The following is a 20,071-nucleotide window of genomic DNA, read 5'->3' as shown; positions in this document are numbered from 1 at the left end:
GCTAAAAAAGCAGATTTATTTATTTAAATTACATTCAACAGTAGCTCCAACTTCCTAGTCCTTGACCCATTTCTTTCTGAACACGTACACAAAAGATAACCATTTCTTTAAATCTTTGTGTTATAGAGAAATAATTTTTCTTACGTTTTAGCTAAATGAAATTTCACTATTAATAGGAATTTTCCCCCATTATTTTATATCCCTGGCAACATGTACATGCAAATAAATAGAATATTCTAGCAAGTATGGTCTGAATTTACACATACTTCTTTTTTTTCATTATGGGCCAATACATTCCCCTCCTCTCTCATGTCTCTCTGTATAGCAACTGACCCAAAGTAGACTTTAAAAAAGATTTTTTACATTAAATCAAGTTACCTTCAGTTTTGACAATCAGCTAACTTTGCATAGGGAAGACAACTGCTGCTGTCTTTGCAAAAAATATTTTCAATCTTCATGGATACTTAAGAACCAAGTAAACTGGTTTCAGTTTGGCCATCAGCACAGTGTAAGTGGGAGGAATGAACAGGCAGAACATTTAGATAAGGCATAGAAAAGAACTATTGTGCAGTAGTAAGCTGTCATTCTCCTCCCTTGTCATAAACTGTGACCTATTCCAAATACCTTCAATTTCTTTAAAGGAAAGACAAATGAAAATAAAATAAAGGTGCAAGAGCAAAACACACCTCTTCCTGATCCAACATCTGTGTCTTCAGTTTTTCTACTAGTTGACTCTGCTGATTAATTTCTTCATCCTGCAGTTGAAATAAGACTGTTTATTAAACACAAATACCACTCACAAAAAATAATCTAACTTTTCCCTATTCTGAGATAATTATTAATTAACAACAAGGCAATAAAAGTAAAAAACAAACATTTTCATTTCACTGCTTGATTCATTAGGCTCTTAACCTGCCATGTACTTGTAATACACCACGTTTCAGAGACAAGTCATATACCTGTGCTTTCGCAAGTCTTCTCCAAGTTGTTCTAACTTCCAAGAAATAATTAATAATGAAAAGATTTTTCTGTTCAAATACAGTAATACTGCTTAAAATTGAGATTATTTATTTCAAATAAAACATCCAAAACATGGAAAGAAAAGAATTTTTTCTTCAAATTACTCATTTTCCCACATCCATTTTTTTCCAACTAATAAACTGTACTCCCTTTGTACTAGATAAGGCAACTCATTTCTCTTAATCAGAATTAAGAGGAAGCACTCTCAGTAAATACTTAAACTGAGCTAACAAATGAACACTGGCAAATTAAATCCAGAGTCACAGGATAAGCTGAGTTGGAAGGGACCCATCAGGATCATCAAATCCAATTCTCAGCCCTGTGCAGGACACCCCGAGAGTCACACCCTGTGCCTGAGAACATTGCCCAAAGGCTTTTCTAACTCTGTCAGGCTCAGTGCTGTGTCCACTTCCCTGGGGAGCTTGTTCCAATGCTCAACCTCCCTCTGGATGAAGAACCTTATCTAATATACAAATTAAACCTCCCCTGACACAACTTCAGGCCATTCCCTTGGGTCACAAGAGTGAAGAGTTTTGTATCTGGCCCATGGCTTCTCCTCCTGAGGATGCTGAGGACATATTACACAGTAATATAGCTCAAAATATATTTTCAAGAAATCTTACATTAAGAATGGCATACCTTGTCATCCAGTTGTTTGTAAAGTTTGGCAATTTCTTCCTCACATTTCCTTCTCTCAGCATCAGTGAAATTGCCAGTTACTCCAATTGTGGTAGCTGGCTTATCATTAATAACAGTAATATCCTTGTCCACTGCAAAAGCTTCTAAGTTGGCCTTCTCCTTGTCAAACTGTTCATCAACTGGTACAGTCTCCCCTTAAAGGTACACTTAAATTTAGTATAGTTCACCATGACATATTTCCCACAAAATTACCCTTAAGAAGTATTACATATTTTCTACTAAAAATATTATTAATAATTAATAATAGTTAATAAGCAATTGAGTTCAGCTGATTACTTGGTAAAAAAAAAAAAAAAAAGACCACTGGATCATCCAAACTATTTCCTGCTTACCACAAAACACTATTTTGTCCAGTTACTCTCCTATGAGCTCAAAATTACACATCAAATCTTATCTTCTAAAAAGTCACCTAACTTTCCCAGAAGACAAAAAAATATCTCTTCCCCTTGGCACTATTTTACTAGGCAGCCATATTTACTTCTACATTGCTTTCCTTCTGATTTAAAATATTTTCAGTTACACTTTTATCCTTTTATGTTCATAAAGCTTTTTCTGATGAGAACGCTAACTTCACAGAGAAGAAGACACTTGCCAAGGTACTTCTCTTGTAAATTAAACTAAATTCCTTAGTGTTCTATTCAAAAGATTTTATGCAGTCCTTGGAAGGTACAGGGTCTTTCCAACTGTCCAGTATCTCATGTTAAGTCTAGTTTTTTCAGAATATTGACATTTCAGGTGCGGCCTCATACCAGCCCTATGAAACAATAAAAAACCCAACAAAACAAAACAAACAAACAAAAAAACCAACCAACCAACCAAAAAAAACCCCCCACCCACATCCTACCGAACCTACTTCTGCAAATCAATTTTTTTCAGATTTGTATCAAGATGTGGTGCAGTTGTCTACAAGATTGCAAAATCATCCTCTACAGCTGCCAAACTCCAAAATATATCTGTATGACCTATGTTCTCTTTTCCTGAATTTATGGCTTCGTTATTAACTTGCATTTTGCCAGCAGCTTGAACTGATAAGAAGTTAATCATTCAGGAAGAATTAACAGGCAGACATTTTGTACTGTCAGCAACTTTGGGGTTTGGGTGGGTTTTTTGCCTGTTCACATGTTTGAGTTTTAAATGAGGGCAAGATCTTGTGATATCATTTTGATATCACAACCCAAACCAAAAGCAGAGGAAACATTTTACATAGTTTCTGCACTTACAAATAATATCAGTTTTTTGTCCCCCAAAATAATTTTTTTTACAATGTATGTAACTCTAGTCCTGCTAGAAAACCAAGTTTTGAACAATCTAACAGGAATACACTTTCAGACATTTTTGTCGTAACATGATTATTAGAAGTTATTTCAGTTGCAATAAAATGGAAAATATCATATTCCAAAGTTGACTTAATACTATAGCTTTAATATCCTTATTATGGCCTTGAGTAGTGCTCTTAACTATTTCTGGTAGCCTGAAGACTAACTCAGTGTGTGTTGTCTTGCTAAAGTTTGCAGAATAATAATATTACTGCTTCTCACCGTTCCTCCATCTGTTGAGCTCATTTTCCAGCCACTGTATGGTGTTACGCAGAGTCTTGTTTTTCTCTTTTTCCTTCTCATACTTTTTCTTCCACTGTTCTGCAGTGAGCTCCACATTGACACACACTGTGTTCTTAATGGTCTTTGCTCTGCACAGAGAAATGAAAAAGCTCTGAAACTTCATTTTCAAAGAAAGGAATTAAAGGTTACTAAATAATATGCTCACATATCACTAGTGAAAGCATAAACTTTCCCATCTCTTCCAAAACCTTTTTTCTATTCCCTGTCAAGTTACTATTCTTTCAATTGTATTGATACAACTTTAAAAAGGACAGAGCAACATAACTTTTGCAAAGCTGAGAAATCTCAAGCCGAGTTGGAAAAATTAAGCTGCACACCTTCACCTGAAAGAACTGAGGTCAGGAGAGCTTTGCACAGTTTTGAACAAAGGATAGTATTCCACATCTAGCAAACACTGTCCAGTGGAGATGATAAACTTCTAGCATGCAAACCATCCAGCTTATCTAAAAAACAGCTCATTTCAACCAAGAAGTTCAGTTACTGTATCTCCACTAACCAAAAAGGTGTTACAAGCTACTTAGATAATGGCAGATATGAGTTTCTACGTTCAGGTAAATGCCATTAAGTTAAGCTTGGAGACAAAACTACAGGCACTGGTAACATACTCATGAAGAAATGTACAGTGCTCCTTCCATACCTCACTTAATCTCAGTAGTTTTCTCGTCTGCTCTTCTACTAAATATCCCACTCCAAAATTCAGAACAGGAAAAAACTCAGTGGCAGTTAAACATCTCCCTTGCCCTGTACTAACTTCAAAATCTTAGGGAGACTTTACTACTAAAAGAGATATGATTTTCTACTATATTATATGACTATTATATACCCTTCAGTTACTACAGCTGAGGGTTTCAGCATAAATTTCACATCCCTAGAAAGCTGAATTAGTATACTGGATTAACTGTGGTGGCTGAGATATGAATGCACTCTGTTAACTCCTGAAGACATCAAGAACGCAAGGCAGTGAAACTACATAGCTGCAGCTAGAAGACATTTTCTAGTAGCTCATTCACTAAATAATAAAAGACCTACCTTCTAAAAGGAAACCAAAAACCTCCACTGTTGCAGACTGGAGTCTTTACTCCATTCTCATTAACTATTCATATTCTGTCAGATTTCTAATCTGGTCTATTTTCCATAATATAAAACTTCTCAGAGAAGACCAGTAGGAAACTATCTTGTTGAATTGAAGTGGAAGAAGTACACTAACATCAAAGACCAGATGGACTAGCAAAACATTGACTGTTTTTGTAATATGCTCCACTAAATGATGTAATTCAACCTAGTGGCCAAGAACTGGAGTATTACAAAACAACAACAACAACAGAAGTGGTAAGGAAGAGCTACTTAACTAAATACTTCACTGGAAATGAGAATGTATAAATTCAGTTACAAATGTCACAGGAATTTACAAGTATCATTTCTAAGTTTACTGGACTGTTAGATACAGACCAGGACAGGCTGTTCTAGCAAATAGGGGATTCAACTTAGCAGGGGAAAGCTCCTTCCTACCTTCTTCTACTTTAGGGAGGGCAGGGGACAGGGAAGTACTTACAGCCTCCCAAAATTATACATTAAACCACATTTTGAACCAAAATATATGCTTCTCCTGAAAATACAGTCTTCAGGATCCTGGCTGGTTTAAGAATTTTTAATTTTTAATAAGGATCTATACTATGATATAAAGTAGATCACAACACTTAGCCATATATACACTGAAGAATTACAGAAACAGCGATTATTCTAATTGATTTGGTTCAGGAATCTTAATAGAGTACCTTACAATTTCTCATTCTGCACTTATTCCTATTAAGTCATTTACTCACCTTTGGCCAAACAGAAGAGTGGATTTAGTTTCAGATTCATTGTAAGAAGATGGAGAACAGCAAATAACAATAGTGGTTCTGCAATTACCCCCTAGTGAATCTTGAAGGATTCTGGTCATTTTGCTATCACGATATGGAACATATGTCTACCAAGAAAAAAGTTAAATCATCAGTCACGGGTTTCCAGAAATTTAATCTGTTGAAATATGAACTACACTTTTGCTAGGTATGACCTTATTGGAAAGACATTAAATTCTACTTTAATTCATAAATCATAAGACTGAAGATGCATGGGATGACAAAATTGTATTTCTAGGTTTGGTAACTTTTAGAGCACAAGGAAACTTTCAGTATGATGTTTGGGTCCCTCAGCATTAAATATAACTTATTAATCTTTACTGTTGATACAGTACAAGAGTAATGGCCACCTGCAAGGCACTGGCTCATATCACTGAGATTGGTAGGAATTTCTGCATAATATGGTCAGAGATGCAAACTTTTAACCTTTAAGTATAAAAAGACAAAAGAGAACACTTACACTGCTTTCAGCCAGTGCTGAGATGACATTTCCAAGAGCAGACAAAGACTTGTTGATATTCTTGGCCTCATCCAGCACAGCACCTTCTGCTCCAGTTTTACTAACCTATACAATATTTCAGAACATTACTAAATGCATCTTCAAAAAATACCTTCAACATTTAAGAGAAAACTTAGGTAATTTCTCCACTTACAAGTCATTCTCCACAGTTTTATGAGGTACACACAAGCCAACTCTTTCTCAGACCCTTTTCCCAACTCATTATTAATTTCTTATTCAAAACTCGGTATCTCAAGACATTTCTCATTTTTTTAACAGAACTAAATATTCTCCCTGCAAAGTACATCTTTTTGTAGCAGATAAACGTATAGTTAATAACTTCTGTCAAATTAACAACTACAAAAGTTTTTTGAAGTCTGTAAAAAAAGACTGAACTCCTTTAAAGTAAATAAGCAATAGTTTGTCCACAGATCATCCTTAAAACCAAACTACCTCTCCCAGTTAAAAACCCTAACAAAACAAACCATACAACCAAACCACATACCACTACTATCCCTGGAAAATACAGCAGAAAATTTTCACAAGCAGAAATCTGTGAGAACAGATTTTAGAGGCTGAATCTGACCTACATGAATGCTCTAGGAACTTAAATAGGTATCAGCAGAAACATGAAAAAATGTGACCTGATGCTATTCAATTTACCTTACCTCTTTTGCCTCAAGGACTGAATTTGAATTACATTTCTATAATCCTTCCTTTACTGTTTCCACCAAGCTATGACCATAACTACAATTAAACAATTCTACTTTCCTGTGTTTAAACTAACACAAGGCATTAGAAACTCCATGTATTTCAAAGCGACTGGGGAAATGCACCAAAGTAAAGTTTGAAACAAACACGTAAAGGAACTACAGAGAAAGGAGACCTGCAACCCAGCCCTTTTCTTTGAAAGAAAAAAAGACTGACTAAAGAAACACATTTCAGAATAAACATAGGATCAGAGACAACAACAAGGTCATAGAACAATGATGTAAGGAAAAACACAGCAAGCAGAAACGACTGAAAAAACTGGAGACAAAGACAGGGATAAACACAGAAGCAAAGATGAAAAGAATGTCAGAAATCCAGCTCTTAGAAGACTAATTACAGTATCTATTTCCTTCCCTGCTTTAAGCTACCAATATAGGAATGCAAGTTGTCAACCAATGTTAATCAGAATTTCAAATTAACAAGCTTGGTATCACTACATAAGAAAACCCAGGTATTCCACAACCATGAAACTTTATTCCTGTACCTGGCTAACCCACACATCTGTAATGCTTTTTTTTTTTTTACACTCACAGATACTGAAACTGAACTCTGCCCTCTTTCCCCATCCTAGTCCAGATTTACAAACCCTCACTTGCAGAAATGCAGATCAGCTTCAAGTGGTAGTATCTAACAGCCAAGCCAGCCTAGGATACAGGAACCATGTTTCCAAGTGAAAATTAACACACCTCAATGTCACCTTCATGACAACTGAACTATCAGTATTACACAAATGTAAAATACGTGACTGTAAAGAAAAAAGAGTTTCAGAGCAGAAAAAGAAACTTATAATTACCTTCTCACTACCTGCCAAGTCCACAAGGTAAAGTTTTCCACTTAGTTTCTGTTCTGTTTGAGTATTCTCTTGTTTTACATTAATAAGAAAAATACTATGACTTCGGGAGCTGTGTTCATTCATATCTATAATTCAAAACAAACATGTCAAAAAGATTTTTACAACACTCTCACTTAAAACAACACCTTCCCACAGTGCAGTGAGAGATCCAAAGCTAATGAAGCTGTATAGTGTAATCTCTCAATGACAGCAGACCTAGAGGCAGCAAAACCAATGGTATCACCGAACTGGGTAAGAAAGATCCAGTTTTCCCTTGGGCTCCTATTAATATCACATAAGTTCACTCATCAGCTTTGCTAGCTTGCCAACCATGGATTTCACACATTAATTTATTTTATTAGAACAAAAAGTATATTTAAGTCTTGATAGGAGAGTCTTTTGTAGACTTCCAGTGGACCTCATTTTATCCTTCTGTGAAAATTTTAACTATCCACAGCCTTTCATCCCTGTCTTGTACTGCCCCCTCTCCTTTGAAACATTAAGAGAAAACAAGACTTGTTGAATTTAAAGTATTTTAATCAAGTAACAAAATCTAAGCAAACTGCAATCGGAATGAGAACATCTGCCCATTTCTTCTTCCTTTTAACTATAAATCTCTCAGTTCTAAAAGTACCAGCTTACTGATGTTAAAGAAGCACACAAAATAATATTCTATCCAAATTTTTTTAGTGCAGTTCCCACTTGATCCTTCTTACTTAGGAGCAATGAAACAAAATTACAAGACTGAAACATTCCTTAAAAGGAACACCGTATTTTTGTTTTTGATCCTTAACCAAAGAAATTAGAAGAGAACACTTATATTTTCTTAAGGACTGTATAGTAACTCTTCCTGAATAAAGAACTCGACATAGGAAGATTGTGAAACATGCTCAAGTTGGCTCTGAGACTTCTGACAATCACCTCAGTTGCTAAGAGTTCAAGTCTTACTTTGCATGCACCTACATCTTCCCTTGTCTTCTTTAAGACCTCTGTCATTTCCAAGTCCAGCTTTTTGTGGGAATTTGGAAACCTATGACATGGTTCCTTGCAACCCAGTTGCATGCTACAGCCAAAAATCTTGGGATCTTGGGATGCTGCTTAAATCTGCAGCAGGTCGCAATTCTGATCAGCTGCTCTTAGAATATGTAACAGAATGATCAAACTGTGGACGAGCCACATGACAGATTTCTAGGTTAACTGAAACAAATTCCACATACTGGGATTTTGCACTATTCCTAAAGCAGAACTACACCTCTTTCTCCAGTGATGCATAGTTCTCACTGATGACTTTCTCCTTTCAATCCTAGTCCAAGAAACATGATCTAACCAGAAATTAACTGAAATACTTGTGTCTGAGACATCCTGAAACTGCTTATGCCAGACCCTTTCAAAAATCTGAATGATTCAGCTCACTATTTGTGCCTTCCCTACTTTTTTAAGGTATACCAGAAACAAATAGATAAATCACTAAAAGGAAACAGAAGATGATACTTACTTGTAACTGCTACATGACGATTTGATTTTCCTTCATCTATAGTATCCATAACTTCTTCTGGACTACATACAAAACGCTCTGTGCAACCCTTTGGAATAAAAAAGGGGGGGGTTGTGAAAAATAACACCACATCAACAAGGCACAAGTAAATGATGCACACTAGAGGAGTGCAAGATGAAAATCCATCAAACTGATGCTCACCTTTACATAGGGAACTCTATTTTTGTCCTCATGAACAGAAAGATTGGTCTTTGAAACTGGAAGAGAAAACATTCCAAGGCTAAGGCAAAACTGAATGAAAAGTACTGGATACAATGCACGCCCAAGTCATAATTGTTACCTCTCAGCAACACTTGACAAAAACTTAACATGTAAGAAAGCACCACCACTGTAGCTTTAGTAATATCATGTAGATGAGCTCCATGCTTTCCCATTATTATGTACCTTTATCATACAAAGGCTGTTAGCATAATGAATACCTAAGTAACATAGAAGTGTTTTTAATATGTCCCTCCAGAATAATTTATTTTATACGTTTAATATAAATAAAAGTCTTACCATCCAAAAGGTCCCTTATTTTATCCAAGTATATTTCAAAATATGACACCTATAAGTAAGAGGAAAAGAGATACATCAGAAGGCAAAAATTCTTCTTGATCACAAAGATTCAGAACAATCCTCCCACATAACACTACATCCAGCTCAAGTTCTTAAGGCTGAACTAAAATACACCCTTAAAAAGTTACTGTTTTGATCAGAAGTTTCAAACACTATCATCACTGCCACAGGTTATCAGCATAGGTCCCATCAATGCTCAACGGAACAAAATTAAAGTGTTAACACAATTCTTCTTTAGGAAAAGATCAGTTACTTCAGTAATAACTCAGGTTATCAGGTTTCCAAGTTATTCCAAGGCATTTAAAACAGATACAAAAAATCCATTTACCCACAGACTACCTCTGAGTTTTAATACAGATTAAAGAAAAAATGAAGAAAAGTTTACCTTAATATGAAACTCAAGATTCTCATCCATGGAGTAAATATAATTAAAAATATCTTGCACTATTCTTGGAATAATGCCCATTCCATCCGGGTCATGAAGCTTCCCCTTGACAGAACAAGATATAACAAAAAATTCATACTCAATCCAGCATTACAAACAGTATTCAAACACAAAACATCTGGTTCAGGTTGACAGACAAAATGCTGACAGGTATGATGCACTTACTCTATGAAGTAAAGTGAACTATCCATTTAGCCCTAGAACTTCCCAAAAGTGGAAAAAACAGCCTCAGAACTCTCCCAAACTACTACAATCCCAAAACACTGATACTATTCTTGTGCCTCTCATCCTGCTACTGAGGGTGAAAAAAACCCACCCTAATTGCCATTCTCAGTGCCTAAAAAAACATAATGGGGTATTAAAATGTTGCAAGAAGAAAACAAGCAGACATCTTATTTCTAGAAAGCAAAGACAATTGTATTGAAAAAGACACGACAGGGACAGCAAGAGAAAATTATTTTAACATTTCTTACTTCCATAGTGTGTGTCTTTCCAGATGATGTTTGCCCATAAGCAAATATGGTACCATTGTATCCCTCAAGTACATCTAAAGAGAAAGAGTATTTTCATTAGTGTTCACTTCCTTCATGCAAGCAGGCAGGTCCTAAAATGCCCAGCAAGTTAAATCGCTCAGTGTCTGGGAACCTTGTGCTAGAGTTAGGGAGAGGAAGGTTGTTCCTCTCTACATCTTTCAATACATTTTGCCATCACTGACTGAATCTCAGAAGTTGGCTGATTAGAAGCAACTGTTCCTTCAACCAGAAAAATCAGGACTTCACAGTTAGGAACAAAAAGGAAATCAATACAATTGCCAGGCTGATAGTCTTTGATTTCTCAGAAGAAACCAAACATGACAACACCATCATACCTTCTGCCTTCAGAAAACTTTAATCGTCCAATTGTAATGAGAATGGGCAATGCCCTAAGTGTCGAGCATCTTGCTCTTAGGCCATAAGGTTCTATTTCAAATTACGAATGAACCAACAAAGTTTTAGATTGAGGGGTGAGGGGCTGGTGGGTTGGCTTGTTTACATATAAGTTACTGTAGAATCACATCCTGCAAGCAAACTTTTATTTTCCAAAAACAAGCACGAGGAGATACTCCAAATGGGGAAGTCTCTGCCACTCCATCACACTCATAAATCCATTTGTCTCACCACTAGAGCTCATTTGTCACTTGATGCTGCACAGTTGAGAAATGCCACACAGAGCTCAGAGTTTTACATGGTGAAAAGCGGCCGCATCACAACTCTTAACTAAATTGTTTTCAAGGAGCAAACTTCTGATCTGAGGCTGATTAACATTTAACTCATTAAAGGGTTAAATACTTGCAGCAGCATGAATTTGCCACAGCAATTTACTTTTCTTATGATAAAAAACACAGTATATTTACCTAATATTCTGTTGTCACTAACAGTTGGCATTTCAGGGATTTCTGACAAGGCTTTGTAAAGCTGTTCTGAAAGCCGGGTCAATTAGAACTTATTGATGCCCTCAAGAAATAAATCAATTTTATTTTCAGGGAACTAGCTAATTGCTTACTAGAAAAACTTACTGTGGCATATCCTTCTTTGTGACAAGGCTTGATTTTCTGAAGTTACTATGCCAAATCTGAGAATTCAACTATGGAGAAATGTACACCCTGGCATGCACAGCAGTAACTCATATTTCACAATTTTCATTTCCTCTTGCATTCCTCTAAACAAACTTCTGTATCATCTTTTCACCAGTAAATTTGGGGGGACATGGGAGGGTAGATGACACACCTCAAACTTATTAATAACACTTACTATGATTAATTTCTGACAAATTGTTTTAAATTGTCACTACAGAGAGCTGAAAAAAAAACCCTAAAATGTATCAGGTAAATGTTACCAAATGTTGCAATCAACTGAAACAGAAGGTTAAGTACTGACATAACTTATTAGCTCAATTACAGGATGACTGTACGGTGCTACAATCCATGTGGGCACTTACTCAACATTCCAAAGATAAAAAGCAGCAATAGAAGGATTACTTTTCAACACTGAAATCCACAGGAATATGAGACTTTCTTATGTTAAATTTGCTCTTCCACCTTACCTTTGACAATCTTTTTAGCACAGTCATTGTATACTTGTTCTTGTGATGTGTTTGACTGGAATACACGGTCAAATATATATGGCTTGGACTGTAAAAAACAAACAAAAAAAAGAAAACAGAAGAGTTATCAAAAAATGCTGGAAGTGGAACTGGAAGGTGTTTGTTAATAGTTTATAAGTATTCAACACTGTCTCAGCCCAATCTTCTATTTTAAGCACTTGAAGACTGTAGCGAGGAAATCAGCTTAAATAGTGTTGCCTAAATCTTCACACGCTTACTTAAGAGGAAGGCCTTGAATTAAATATGCCTGGTTTCCAAGTGTTATCTACATAGTTCTGCAAAACTATTCTGCCACATGACCTCAAGTTACTTGATTTAAAACGTAAGCCAATCTGCCTGTACATCTGAGAAACCCCAATTCTCATCTATCCTGGCAGTAGGTTTACTCTGGTAAACTTGAATCATTAAAAACACCCCATGACACAGTATCCATCTTGATAGTATTTCTGGAAAAAAATCAAGCAAAAATGAAACATTCAACACAAACTATTGTGCCATAAAAGACATCTTTAAAATAAAGCTCTCCAAACAGAAGAACAGGTGATACTGGGGAAGGGAACCTTTGACAAGAGTAATTTTGGAAAAGACTACATAAGGAAAATCTGATTGAATTTTGAGAGGAATGCTGGTTATTGCTTTGTTTTAGAGAAGAGATTTTAATAATAGTTCTAAGCAGCTGACAATCCATTAGGATATAAATGATTATGCTCATCTTACAAAGCTCAAGTTTTTGTAGCACTTTTATAGCTTGAATTTTTAGGTAAGCAGATGGGTGACATTTACAAAGAACCTAGGTCAGTTACTATTGTTAAACTCCCTGCAACTGTTAAGTGTTCCATTCTGCCTAAATTTAATTCATTATCATCCTCCCACAAGGACATTCTGGCAAAGAAACAAGTATGGCTTCCATCTTTCACCCACCCACATTTCCCTTCCCTGGCCTGATCTTCCATTTGTCTTTTAATAATATCTAGTATATCAAACAAAGCTTTTTTAGACTAAACATATTTATCTGAGGCCTTGAAATCGGGCAGATGAGCACCCTCTCAGAAAAATAATTACAGTGTTCACTGTATAAATATGTTCAAGAAACCACAAGACTCAGTAGGCAGAAACTGTCCCTAAGGGGCTGAAGTTTGTCAGAACACTTGTTTCACAGCAAGGAAAACACCACCCTTCTCCATTACTCATTTCAGCTTCAAAGACACCTCAAATCCCTATGTTCTACAGGTAGAATTGAGGCCATTAGATGCACCAGGAGGGAGACAACTAACAAGTTAAGTAACCCTGAGGTAAGAACATGAAGACTGAGAACACATTACATAAAAAGGAAGATCCTGTAGAAAAGAACTCACTAGCAGCTGTAGCTTCAAAAAGTCTGCAATTTCAGAGATATCAATCAGCTACACTACACATTACAAGTCAGCTACATCACAAAACATTAATCAGCTCTGTTTTGTGCTCAAGTGTGTATTTATATGCACTGAAATAATTCCATTGTGGAACAGAAAATCAAGCTGCAAGGCCTTCACTTTGGCAGTATTGCCTTTAATTGAACTTGTTTATTTATACAGTAAAAACTGCTAAGCACGTGACCAATTTCAATTTCCCTCAAGTTAACAATTGCTACCAATATACAAAACTTAATAATTTTGGCCAAGAGAATTCTCACATGGGGTCTTGTCAGTTGTCACTTCTCCATCCTTTGCAGGTGGAAAATGGAATATTTGCACACATGCCCTCATTTTTTTATCACACCTATGAAAATCCATATTAGTGGCATGTCCCTCTGCTCCATCATCACTGAATCAGTATCTAATCAAGTAGGTTTAGACAAGCAGGTTCCAGGATAATTGTTTTAAGAATGCAAATTACTCCCACTCAGTATGGTTTCACATCCTTGACATCTACAATGCTATGTCTTATCACTGCTCTTTACAGTCTACTTTCTGCAGTAAACAAAGCTAAAACAGTATTACACAGATTACCATGCCCTAGAAAGTCTCCTCATTACCTTTAAGAGATTAATCAAGAAAGATTAAAGTGTCAGATATTTTTTTTTCACCAGATGCCTTTTCTTTCCCAAGTAGTAAACAATCAGATCTAATGATGAAGCAAAGACACAAAAGGCCCAAGAAGCATTACCGCATGGTGTCCCTAACAGGGGCAGTAGCAACATCACTAACACAATATGAGGTTTCTTTACACACTCCAGAAACTTTCAGAAACTGGTGCTCAAATTCTATTAAAATTTTTATACACGTGGCCTCATAAGCAAGACATAAAATACCAAGCAAACAAGCAGAACTTCTGACTTCCTCTCAGAATCTTAGTTCCTTGCCTAGCATTTCTTTTGTCTGTAGTCAACCACAAGACAACCTCAGCTCCTGCAGTTGCTTTGTACTTGGAGGGATGTGGTCTCACAGCATGATTTTCCAAGTGCACTCACAGACTTCAGAAAGGTGCAGCTGCCCACATGATTTAGCAGTAGTTAAACTGAATCTTAATACAGGGATGACACTGAAGTACAGTTCCATAGCTAACTTAAAGACTAGTTACCCATTATATAAAAGGATGCTGAGCCAATCTAACTTATACAAAATTTGGACTACATGTGAGTTTCTGTGGAAAAGTTTCTTTGTCCATATGTCCAGTGAGGACTACAAAAAAAAATGTGCAATCATAACTACACTAAAACTTACATCAAAAGGCTACATCATAATCTTTATAGATATAATTAAAAAAAACCAAACACAAAAACAACCCTTATTATTGCAACTTTCCATCAAGTACAGAATTGGTTATTCTTAAGATCACCTGAGTTCACCTTTTTATGCACTGATATCTGAAGCAAAGTCAGCACTGAAAATTCACTTGAAAAATCAGTAGCATACTTTTCTACCATAACACATCCAGACGCTCTTGAGTGTTTTTTGCTAGAATAGGCAGTTAAAACGGTGGTACAATATGTACCCATGCTTAGACTATTCTTGGTGAAAGGTTAAAGTAGCATACAATGGGCTTACTTTGCCTTTAAGATCTGCATCTATATTAAAGACTGTTCTTCCCATCAGCACAAAATATGTTAAAAGAATAATCCAAAATGGAATAATTTCTGGAAAATATGATGTCAGACACCTGACTCACTTCTTCCTATTACTATGCTAAGGTATTGCTGCTTTGACACACCTAATTAAATCCAGCACTGCCAGTGGATGAAAAGGCACAGCTAAAAATTATTATTTTAATTTTAGGATAAAGAGTGAGGATTTTCTTCTTGTCTTAGCCCCATGCACACAAAAGTGCAGCTGATACAGAACAGTCAGTAAATCTCAGCTTTTTTTGTCTTCTTTTTCTTATTTCTGTCCAAATACTGCAACCCAAGTACTAACTTTTAGTAAGTTTTTACTAAGCAGTTACTTCTTCCTATAGAACACTGTGACTAGAAACTCAATTTCCAGAATGGAAACAGAATTTTTTTTGAATAATGTTTCAGCCAAACTTTACTTTAGTAGAAAGGTTCTTCTAAAGAGAAAAGCAAGCACTGCTGTTTATAAAAACAGTCACTGAATTTCAGAACAAAAAACCCCAGCAAATATAAGCGAGGTGTTCCTAAGCAAGTTGGCACTGCAGCCAGGGAGAAAAGCTCTCCTTTTACAGATTCCTGTAAAACAGAATATTTGCTTTCTGTTAAATCATCACACCAGTGTCACCTGAAAAGCATCCTTGTTACTCAGCATTTAATGGAATAAAGCAAGAAAAAGAAACAGTAACACTGGAAGAATAGTATTACTTCTGCTACAGATTGCAATTTCTGATTCATATTTCAAGTTTCACTGTAGACCTGATGCCTTTTTTGTGTCTCTAATTAAACATTGCCTTTTTTCACATTAGCAAATAATAATAAAGTTACTTTAAGAATGCATATCTTCTTGAATTTATACAAGTCCAGTACAGGCTTCAGCGCTTTTCCTTTGAAAAACCTACTACTAAAAGCCACGATAGAAGCAAGTGACCTTCATTACATGATTCCAACAACTTTATAACCTAGCCTTGTCTCATTTACGATGCAACACTAGTTTAAAAGGTAATGAAAAAGAAAGTCAAATGTCTCAAGTTTTTCCAGGATCACAGGGGTACATCTTACACTAAATAAAAATAGTACTTAAACAAATACGAAAATACAGACAAGTAGCCATGATTCTTTCCTAAAAGCCATACAAATAAGGAATAGACAATGATCGTTACTAAAAACCATTTGGACAACAGAGGCATGCTGCCCATTTCTGTGCAGACCCGTAAGGCCTCAGCACTTCAGTCACTGGGTAGTGCTGGTTTTGGTTCAGGCTTCAGTCCCAAACCCCCATGTATCACTGTATTCAAAAATGCATCTTTTTGGCAGTTTTAAGATGAACAACACTAGGTATAGAAAGTTTTTTAAAGAAGATGTATAGATACATTATGCAGAACTATAAAGCTACTCAGTTGCAAGTAGTTTTGTATTTGATAAAACAAAGGACATAATCCCATATCAAACTGCTCTTCCTCCTGTTCTATCTTATTCAAAAGCCTGAAATCCACAAGCAAATTGCTATCAATTTTCAAATACAGATATCTTTCTAATGTTTAACATATAAGTCATATAATGAGTCATCCTATCATCTGTTTTAACAAAATCCTTATATTTAATTAACAGAGGAAGCCATTAAGAGAAAAGAATTACTAGAGTATTAGGATGGAAAGAAGCCACCAGTAATTAAAAAAATTAAAAGCTTTTTACTAGTTAAAAAGTTTCATCCTGTGGAAAGAAAATACTTTGTTTCAGAGTCTGCTCTTTACAGCAGACCAACATCACACATCAGCTCAAACTACTGCTACACACCAGCTACAGTTAAATCTATCATTTTTTATCTAACACAAATCAAAATGACTCACTTGGCCAGAAAGACAATGATGACATTAATTACATAGGAGCTAGGAAAAGAAAGGAAGATAGGTAGCTCAGAGATGATAGGGGAATCAAGGAAGGAGGAGGGTTTGGCTATAGTCACTGATTTTCCTCCCGAGGAGTCAAACCTGCAGTCTGGGATCAGCTCTGCTTCCGCTGCCGCCCAGTCTTTACCTCCCATCGACCATTACAGGCAACTCCCAAGCATTATTAAAGCAGCCTCCACGGTTCCAGCACGAGCCAGGTGCCCACAAGAGGTGCAAGTCCCTCAGGCAGCTGAGGAAAGCAGCTATAAAAAACCAACAGCGGCTCCATTACTGCTCTACAGGCAGCCAATGTGACAGGCAGCAACAAGGACAGGAACAGAAGAGCTGAAGTAACCAAACACACAGCCTGTGGAGGAAGCCTTTTATACAGTTTCACGAGCGCTGCTTCTGTTATCCTCCCTTGGGCAATTCTGCAACACACAGAAACAAGTGGTGCCTGGCTACAGGCTCAGGTTAGAGGGTCCCTAAATTTGTAAAAACTCAGTCAAGTTATTAAAAACAAAACCACCAAACACAAGTTATTGTCAACAGTTTTAGAGATTCGAGGATATCAATTTTGTCCTATAGTCACCATTACAAAGACAAAATCAGAGAGTATCAAACCTTTATTCAAATTCTGTGAAACAAGAGACAAATACTGTCACTGCTACCCAGTTTAATAATTTTGGGGGCATTTTGCCCCGGATCAGACAAGACAAGTCCTGGATCCAGGACAACTGGGAAATTCATTGTGATTTTTACCAAGCAGAAATCACCCAGGTACAGTTGGCAACACTAAACATCAGTCCTGAGCAGAAAGCTGCACATGATCCCTCAGGAGCACACCATCAAACTGTTCTACTCAGACACAGAACCACCTCACCACCATCTACATTTTAAGTCATTTTAAAGTGCACTTAAAGAGTATTTTAAAAAGATAAGCTTTCATTAATACTAGGGCTTCTGAAAGAAAACTTAGAAAATTCATTTTTTAAGTTAGAACACATCAAGGTTTCTACAATAAACCGTGGATTATAAACAGACTATGCAGTGTCACAATGAATGGGTATTCACTGATGAATGTGAGATTATTCACTCTAGTTAAATTTTCCATTTTCCAGGATTGGCTCCTTCCTCTGAGTTTACCTGTACAACCTTAGAAGTGATGTACTCCAAGATAGTAACTTGCCAGCTGAAGTAGGCCCAAATTACCTCATTTCACAAGCATGCCATTGTTCATGTCACTCCACACTCATGGAATTCCATATTTTATTGACAAATTCAGCTGAATATTAACAGACCAAAGAACTAGTATTTAGTAACTCCTCTTAAAAAAATATTTTATTAAACTGCCTCCTGCAACTTCAGATACTGTGCAAAATGGCTATTATTAGTAGCCTCAAGAAACAAAACATAAACCCCCAACATTTTTAGACAGATAACTGGCATCTAAGTTATGGCAAGAATCAGCAGTCTCTCAAGAAATATATTTACATGAAAACATAAAAGTTAACAAAAATAAAACAAACACTGGGGCTAAAGTGTGTTTGTACAACACCAACCAAACCCAGCAATAAACTACCGTACTTTATTTTTATATTCCAGTTCCACTTTGTAGCGAAATATGATCCACTGAAGAGAAAGGAAAGGATTATCTTTCCCCCAGCAACATCCATCCTGGTTTTAACAGGCCTCATACCTTGCAAGGAGTGTCCAGTTAAAATACATTTACGAACATGTAATAAGGCAAATGGTCTGTTTATTCGGATTTAACAACAACGAAAAGAATTTGTCAGCTGAAGTCTGATGCAGAGTTCTTGAGCATTAATTCTCTGAAGCCTGCACTGTCGTTTCGCATTTCTTCCCCCAAACTCTCCGCAATTATCGGGCGGCAGCTCCCACGCGTGCATTTCGAGCAAATATTTAGCAGTCACGCCGCACGGCCCGGGGAGCGCCCGGCCGGCACAGTGTGGGACTCACCCCCACTCCGCACCTCAGCACTTGGGCCTTTATCAAAGGTCTCCTGACCTGCCCCCACCGCCCCGTCCCCACAGCCCCACGCCCCTCTGCCCCCCCCGCCTCCCGCCCCTTGCCCCGCCATGCCCACACCCAGACCAGCCCACCCTGTCCGCAGCTGTGCCTGCCCCCTTTCCGTCTGTCTCCAAAGAGGCCGCCCCCATTCCCGAGGCGTCCCCACCGGCGGGCGCTCCCAAGCCCTCCCGCCTCACAGCGCGCCCATCCCGCGGCGTCTGACCCCGCCGACCCCAGACACCCCCTCCCTCCCTCCCTCCCCCGCGGCGCTTCCCGCCTCTCCCGCCCGGGGCAGCCCCTCACCGCGATGACGACGGTGTCTTCGCCCTGGAACTTCGCGATGTACTTGTCGCCTCGGGCCACTTCCGACTCGTTGAGGGGCCTGAAGCGACACATCACTTTGATGTTACACTCCGCCGGGTCCGCCATCTTAGGCCACCGCCGCCTCCGGGGCGCTCAGCTCCGCCGCCGCCAGCTGCCGCCGCCGCACCGTCTGCGCCGGGGGTCTCACAAGCCGCCGTGGCTGGGAAACCCGTGCCCGCCTCAGCAGGAGGGAAAAGGGAAGGGCTCCTTCCTGGCCGCCGCCGCCTCCCACTCTCACTTCCTCCCCAACATGGCACCGGCCATGGCGGCTGCGGCCGCGGGTCCCGCCCCGCCCCGCCGGTGGGGCGGGCGGGTGACGTCATCCTCCGCAGCGTCCGCCCCGCCCCCAGCCCCGCCCTGTGCGCAGGCGCGGCACCGCCCTCAGGCGGGAGGGGGCGCTCCCGCGGGGTCGCCGGGGGCGCTGGCAGGGGCGGGGCTGCCTCAGGCGGGCGGGGTGTCCTGGCACCGTCTGCGGTCGCTCCTCGCGTCGCCCCGCGCCTGGAGTTGGAACCATAGAATCATAGAATTAAGGAATCATAGAATCGTAGAATCATCAAGGTTGGAAGAGACCCTTAAGATCACCATGTCCAACCGTCAACCCAGCACTACCCCTGTGACCCCTAAAGCACTAAACCATACCACTCAGGGCCAGATCTAGATGT

General features: G+C 38.3%; 1 protein-coding gene across 3 annotated transcripts in view; it reads right to left on the bottom strand.

The window, feature by feature from the left end:
- KIF5B (kinesin family member 5B) overlaps positions 1–19,710 on the bottom strand; it is a 33,874-nt gene extending 14,164 nt beyond the window's left edge. For all 3 annotated transcript variants that reach the window (XR_004500539.1, XM_015619107.2, XM_015619108.2), the window contains exons 1-13: positions 19,350–19,710; positions 11,982–12,069; positions 10,373–10,446; positions 9,840–9,944; positions 9,395–9,443; positions 9,038–9,093; positions 8,837–8,924; positions 7,303–7,427; positions 5,700–5,804; positions 5,162–5,307; positions 3,258–3,406; positions 1,660–1,853; positions 687–755 (exon numbers count right to left, since the gene is read on the bottom strand). Coding sequence is in view for 2 of the 3 variants with exons in the window: in XM_015619107.2 (XP_015474593.1) it covers positions 687–755; positions 1,660–1,853; positions 3,258–3,406; positions 5,162–5,307; positions 5,700–5,804; positions 7,303–7,427; positions 8,837–8,924; positions 9,038–9,093; positions 9,395–9,443; positions 9,840–9,944; positions 10,373–10,446; positions 11,982–12,069; positions 19,350–19,475 (1,374 nt within the window). In the remaining variant the exon portion in view is untranslated. The remainder of the gene's footprint in view (positions 1–686; positions 756–1,659; positions 1,854–3,257; positions 3,407–5,161; positions 5,308–5,699; positions 5,805–7,302; positions 7,428–8,836; positions 8,925–9,037; positions 9,094–9,394; positions 9,444–9,839; positions 9,945–10,372; positions 10,447–11,981; positions 12,070–19,349) is intronic.
- Between the last annotated feature and the right edge of the window lie 361 nt (positions 19,711–20,071).

Source organism: Parus major, chromosome 2 (assembly GCF_001522545.3).
Source record: "Parus major isolate Abel chromosome 2, Parus_major1.1, whole genome shotgun sequence".
Classification (NCBI taxonomy): Eukaryota; Metazoa; Chordata; class Aves; order Passeriformes; family Paridae; genus Parus; species Parus major.
The sequence above is the reverse complement of the archived record's forward strand: the minus strand, read 5'-3'. Positions and strand labels throughout refer to the sequence as shown.